General features: G+C 39.5%; 1 protein-coding gene and 1 non-coding gene across 3 annotated transcripts in view; one reads left to right on the top strand and one right to left on the bottom strand.

Moving 5' to 3' along the window:
- Positions 1-1,039: 1,039 nt before the first annotated feature.
- Ubxn7 (UBX domain protein 7) overlaps positions 1,040-6,934 on the bottom strand; it is a 63,278-nt gene continuing 57,383 nt past the window's right edge. For both annotated transcript variants that reach the window (XM_005344840.3, XM_013351596.2), the window contains 3 exons: positions 6,014-6,407; positions 5,839-5,918; positions 1,040-2,120 (listed from right to left, as the gene is read on the bottom strand). In XM_005344840.3, coding sequence (XP_005344897.1) covers positions 1,959-2,120; positions 5,839-5,918; positions 6,014-6,407 — 636 coding nt within the window. In that variant the 3' untranslated portion in view covers positions 1,040-1,958. The remainder of the gene's footprint in view (positions 2,121-5,838; positions 5,919-6,013; positions 6,408-6,934) is intronic.
- Positions 2,233-2,363, top strand: LOC113458269. Its single transcript, XR_003378664.1, has one exon. It is a non-coding gene; the product is annotated as a small nucleolar RNA SNORA3/SNORA45 family (small nucleolar RNA).

The following is a 6,934-nucleotide window of genomic DNA, read 5'->3' as shown; positions in this document are numbered from 1 at the left end:
TATTAGTTTTCTACATTTGAGAGTATACAGCTCCATTCCTCAGTCAGTTTTTATTCAAGTTCAAAGCTACAACTGAGGAATTAACATGCTTGCTCAAGAAATCCAAACTGTTGGTTAAGCCTCAAGCGCTATAAAAACACCAAAGTGGTATTATTCAGTCACCAATCTAAAGAGAGAACTTTGACTCAAAAGTATAAATGAAATTGTAATTATATAAATATATTTATAAATATTTATACAATTATATACTTATACATAAGCACTTACACAGACTTAGAAAAAAAATGTAAGAACATTAATTCAAAAGGACTCACTGAAAAATAACAGAATTTCCCATGATTTCCTTGAGGAGATACATAACCCATTCTTTAGGGAGGTCCCTCAAAATCCAACCATTAACAACCATATTCTACCATCGCACACTAGAAACATACCACATCCCTTAGCTTATCTTTTTAACCCCTAGTTACCAAGAGAGCAACCTGCACGGACACAGGAACCCAAAGGTCTCTGAGCAATCACAATTTATGTTCCTCAAGTACAAGAATCAATCGAAATCTCCGAATGACAAGACAGGTCAATCCTATAGAAATGGTTTTATAAGCAGTTTCAAGTTTTATTTTCCCACCAATCACTACTGTTCTGCGGAGCACTCTATCTAAAAGCTCAAGAAAGAACTGAGCACAGAGTAAAGCTAATGATAATATAGTGCTATATAAACTCAGGTGGCCTCTTCTAAATAATACTGAAAAAAAGCTTTCACCAAATACAACTTGAATGTTGACTTGTTGGCAGAAAAAGACTCACATCTGACGGTTACTGGTAATGTCCTTCTTACTAACTGTTGTCTCATGAACTGGGTTTTAAGGTCTTCCTATCAGAGACTTTCAGTTTTAAAATTTTATAGAATAAAAGAACATGAGGAATTTAGTTACCAGAGCACTTTAGAGTATTTCCAATTGGGGGTAAACAAAATCACTATTTCTAAATAAAAGAACATCACTAGCAACTCTCAGCTGCAGGTTCCCCCACCCTGCCCACTCCCCCCCCCCCAACCCCGGGATATACCTAAGTATGCCTTAAGCACATAGGACAATCAATAACCATAGTGTTTACAATTATAAGCCATTGTACTACATGATTATTGAACACCTGCCTTCCTACAGAATACTACAGACTCAGACAATGAAGACAAAGGAATTAATTGGCTGTGCAGGCAAAAACAGCAAGCACCTTCCTACCTAGCCCAGACACAAGACGCTCACTAAAGGTTCATCCCAGGACTGGAAAGAGGAATATAACTAATAGAGCAATAATAAAGAAAACTGTCTCAGGCTAGGACACTGAAAGCCACCCTGGCTACAGAATACACTAAGCACTCATTCTGCCAATAACACACATCATGGAAATAACTCTTGTAACTGGAAGATGGGAATCTTGGAGGGAAATTTTAAATATGATGAGCAATAGTATAAGGGGATCGTCTCCCACATAAACAAAAGCCTGGATATCTCATTAAGAGATCTTATATGAAGAACAATTTCTTTTACCTACCAAAAATGGGGTTGTTTTTAAATTCTGATTCTAGCCATTCTTTGTCATAGGAGTCTATGGTTAACATCACTAGATACCAAAAAGGTGCCACAAAAGAGACCAATTATAACACACATTTCTGCTGCCAGTACTGGGAGAGATCTTATTCTTATCTTTACACTTTCATTTGGTCACATGTGATAAGAAAAAAAGTGAGAAAAAGAAAAAATCACAGAGGAAAAGAGGAGAAACAGAAGCAGGAGAGACACTAATTGCAGGTGACAGAAAGAAATAAAGGAAAGGCAGGTGACTTGCTTGTCCAGCTTTGGCTCTATAGTCCTATGAGCCAAAATGCATACTTAGGGACATGGTATCTCACAGGAAAAGGGAAGAAGGGGTAAGCTGAGAGAGGTCAGGTCATGGTGTTAATTTCTTTCCTGTACAAAGACAGTCTCTTGAGGACAGAGGCCTGCCTCTTGTAAGGTAATGTCATAGTCCAGATGAGAGAGCTTCCTCCGAGGGAAATTGGTAAGAAGTTCAAAACGTTCATTTGGATATCCTTTAGATTGGACGTGCTTCACCAAAGCCTATGAAAAACAAGAGTAAAACAAAACTGTTAGCTGGAAATAACACCATGCCGACTAATTTATAAGAATACTCTATTTTTATCACATTAGGTGAAAGTAAGTTATTCAGATAATCAAAGTTTATTTATAGAAGGCCAACAACGCTTTGTCCTGTGTGCTAGAGTTTTCGAAGAGAATCTGCTGATCTTAATTCATGGGTAGGGGTCTTGGGTGTCTCTGTTAGTGACAAGATCAGAAACATGTCTTACCTGAGGCCACACATGGCAAGGCATGCTAATCCAGCATTATAAAAATGTATTGGTGGATCTCTATGAGGTCATGTTGATCTACATTTGAGTTCCAGGCCAGTCAAGGTTACATAGTGAGACTGTCTCAAAAAGAGGAACAAATTCTAGCTGATTTGGAGGTATTGAGTGTCTGTTATAGTGTATTAAGGGTATTTTTTCTCAGATGAGTGGGGTGGCATACACCTTTAATCCCAGCACTTGGGAGGCAAAGGCAGGCAGATCTCTGTGAGTTCAAGGACAGTCTGGTCTACAAGTTGCAGGACAGTTAGAGCTACACAGAGAAAGCTTGTTTCAGAAGAAGAAGAAAAAAAAAAAGAGTATTTTTTTCTCTTCATTTAGGGCTACTACAAAGTTCTAGGGAAGGAAAAGCTCCCTAAGTAGCTTGTCATCGTGAACACCAAATTTTTCAGCAGAAGAGCTGAAGATAAAGGGTGTTGGAGGTACCTGTGTTCTGGTGGCTTGAAGCTGGGGGGGGGGGGAGAAGTTCAACAAAACTCTTTGGATAAGTAAGATAAATCCATATCCAGTAACTTATGAATATAACTATGTGATATAAAAAGAGTCATTGCTAATTTCTCAGTAAATAAACCCAGTCAGTATTTATAAAAGATAGCACTGTTTTTCTTCCTCCATCAGGGAATATGTCCTTTTAATCTATATACGATCAGTCATGACCATACAACTGTCTGTTACAGTATCAACACTTCCTTCTCTACAAATGCTTTCTCATCAGATAAACATGCTCAGTCTTTTCTAGTCATCTTTTCCCTTTGCGTATGGTCTAGTTTTCTACGCAGTTTTGCAACTAAAATTCTCAAAAGGGTGGGCTACAGAGCAGTGACCCTTGTTCCTAGGAAACACACACCATGACCCCTGGTAGATATCTAATTGACATAGATAGTACAAACCTCTGTATATTGACAACAACTAACAATAAAACACTATACATATAAATTTTTATATATACATACATATACACATTTTATATATGCTAGAATTACCTATTTTAACCTTTGGGACCATCAGTAACTAACAGCTACAAAAATACATACATACATTTAAAGTAAGTAAGTATGTATGTATGTATGTATGTATGTCTCCAAGTAAGTAAGTAAGTATGTTTGAATATCCCCAAGACAGGGTTTCTCTGTGTATCCCTGACCATCCTGGAAGTCATTCTGTAGACAAGGCTGGCCTAAAACTAAAAGATCTACCTGCCTCTGCCTCCTGAGTGTTGGGTTTAAAGGTGTACACCACCATACCCATCGAAAATGTTTATTTTTTTTTTTTAAATATAAGTTCTACAAGTTTTTGAAGTTACCTGCCAGAAACCCTGTGGTAACTATAATATTTATTATTACTAAGATGGTTATTGCCTCTCAGGCCTATACATACACTGCCTGACTATCCTGGATAAAGGGAATGGTTCATATCACAGGTGATGGAGTGGGATGGTTGGTTTCATTGTGCTATCCAGAATAAAATGTAATTTAAAACTTATGAATTGATTCTGGAATTTTTCATTTAATATGTCTATAGCACAGTTTCCTGAGCGAACTAGGAGGCTCTCCTTTCACCTCTGTCCCATTTAGATAGTAATAGCATTCTGGCACGGGCCAGCAACTAACTACCATTTGTCATTCTTCAACTTTCTGGTTACAATTCCAATGTCCCCAAAGGCACATGTTCTGAGCTTTTAGGATGTGGGGCCTGGCTGGCAGAGTAGGTCACCCACAGGGAGGCCTCGAAGGTCCTATCCACCCCTCTGGCTCTGGTGTAGTCCTCTACTTCCTGATCCACAGCCACATGAACAAGCTAGAGAGGGAGTCTCTGCCATTCTCTCACTGTCATGCATATCCTGTTTTGCTGGGATGAAATTTCTTGGAAACCATGAGCCAGAAGAGACCCTTCCTCCCCTTAAACTGTTTCTGTTTTTTAAGTTTTTTTGAGACAGGGTTTCTCTGTATAGTTTTGGTGCCTGTCCTAGAACTAGCTCTTGTAGACCAGGCTGGCCTCGAACTCACAGAGATCCGCTGCCTCTGCCTCCAGAGTGCTGGGATTAAAGGCGTGCGCCACCACCACCTGGCCTGCCTTAAGTTGTTACTGTCAGGTATTTTGTTGTAGAAATGAGAACAGTGACTAACGCCAGGCATAGTGACAGGCTAGGAATGGGGACTACCTACAGGTTATGCAAGTAAGACCAAATTTCTCATCTAGCACTTAGGTCTTTAGAAGCTCCCCGGCATGTGCTGTCATGTGCAAACCAAGGCGTAAACAAAACTTACAGGTATACAAAAAGGGGAATGGAATAAAATAGAGACACTCAAGAAAAAAGTATGACAGATCACAGAAGATACCGAAGAACCTTGGTTCCTAACTACTTTGTAGTAACAGACACTACTAAGAAACCCAAGATCCCCACTATAGTCTTCACATAAAACCACTACTTCTTTTCTAGAAGTCAGTGTTCACCCACACAAACACAGAACTGAAAAGCCTTGGTTGGCCTGTGACTTGCCTAAAAAAATGAGAAGAAAATAAACTAATTAAAAATAAGACAGCAGCTCATATTTATAATTGAAACACTTGGAAGGCTAAGCAGAAAGAATTTTAAGTTCCAGGCTAGCCTGGGCTGTGAAGTGAGACCCCCACCTCAAATACCACCACAGCATTAATTCTAGCATTTGGGAAACTGAGGTAGGCAAATCTCCTCTGAGCTCAAGGCTACTCAGGGCTATATAGTGAGACCCTGCACCAAAACAAAAACAAAAAATCATGTAAAAAAAAAATCAGGGCTGGAGAGATGGCTCAGTGGTTAAGAGCATTGACTGTTCTTCCAGAGGTCCCGAGTTCAATTCCCAGCAACCACATGGTGGATCACAATCACCTGTAATGAGATCTAGTGCCCTCTTCTGGTGTGTGGGCATACATGGAGGCAGAATGTTGTATACATAATAAATAAATCTTTAAAAAAGAAATCTTACAACAAATCCTCTCCCAAAAAAACCTAAGATTCTTTTTTAAATATTTATTTATTTATTCATTTATTTATTTATTTATTTATTTAGTATGCAATAGTCTGTCTGTGTGTATGCCTGCAAGCCAGAAGAGGGCACCAGACCTCACTACAGATGGTTGTGAGCCACCATGTGGTTGCTGGGAACTGAACTCAGGACCTCTGGAAGAGCAGGCAATGCTCCCAACCACTGAGCCATCTCTCCAGCCCCAAACCTAAGATTCTTGACAATGAAGTTTTGATTTAGATATGAGATACCCTACATCTACATCAGAGAGTTGAGCTTGACTTCAATTTTCTGTGGTCTCTAGGATAAACGTCTGCTTAGCATGCATTAAGTTATGGGTTTAATCCCTAGCACCACGAACAATCAGTTTCTTTGCTTCAAGCAAATGTTTCAGTGAGATAAACTCACCAGCAGTTTAGCTTGCTCTGGAAGAGTGATCTGCTCCCTTTTTCCATCTGGGTACCGTAGCATTAGCTGTGCTTTTGGTCCTAAGGAAGAGTTATACACACATAGATAGACGTTTAATATCGGAGATTAACTAAAACAAGTTATTTAGTACACTCAAGTTTAGCAAGTAACCCACCATTGACATCTATTCCCTCCACTATTCCATCTGACTTTTCGGGTGACATCTCCAAGAGCTCAGGGTCCATGGCTGGCAACCCTTGATGGTTTGTGGCTGTGCCAGGCTCAGTTCTGGCTGGGGGCTCCATCAGTGGCCTTCTGTTCTCCTCTTTTCTATGCCCCACATCTTTATGAGGAGACTTTCTGGACTTAGCAAGATTCTCTATCTCCTCTTCTTCATCAGAGCCACAAACCGATATGAATTCCTCACTGCCAGAAAAAAGTTCAGATTCAGATTCTTCATCTGAGCGGTTATCCTGCTTTGCCTGTGCTGAGTCGAAATGTGTCTCCTGCAGAGAGGCTCTGATGGCGGCTTCCAGCTGGCTGTCTTCACTGGCATCTATGAGGCTCTCCTACGAGGTGTGCCAAAACACAGGTGGAAAGAATAACAGTTAAACCAAAAACCACTCAAACAGGATATAAAAAACATACAGTCAACACGTCACCATAATTTTCTGCCGTGGCAGAATCTGTCTCTTGTACAATGTGAGGCCAAGGACTTTTATTAGAAAGTAAAACTGGAATGGCTACTTTAAAGGCAAAAGTAAAAGACTATCGTTAAACTGGATATGATGGCACATACCTATAATGCCAGCATTCATGAAGGGGATTGCTCAAAGTCTGAGACTAGCTAGCCTGTGCTACAAAATGAGACGCTGTTTGAAACACAAATAAGTACACTAATGTTTTAAGCCCAGGCATTTTTGGCATCAAAATGAACAAAGCCAAGAAAATAGGTTATAATTCTTTTGTTTAGAAAAAATAACTTTATTTATTTATTTTAAAGATTTATTTATTATATATACAGTGTACTTGTCTGCTTGTATGCCTGCAAGCCAGATCTCATGGCAGATGGTTGTGAGTCATCATATGGATGCTG

Source organism: Microtus ochrogaster, chromosome 2 (genome assembly GCF_000317375.1).
Source record: "Microtus ochrogaster isolate Prairie Vole_2 chromosome 2, MicOch1.0, whole genome shotgun sequence".
In the NCBI taxonomy this organism is placed as follows: Eukaryota; Metazoa; Chordata; class Mammalia; order Rodentia; family Cricetidae; genus Microtus; species Microtus ochrogaster.
This window is presented reverse-complemented; position numbering and strand designations above follow the sequence as displayed.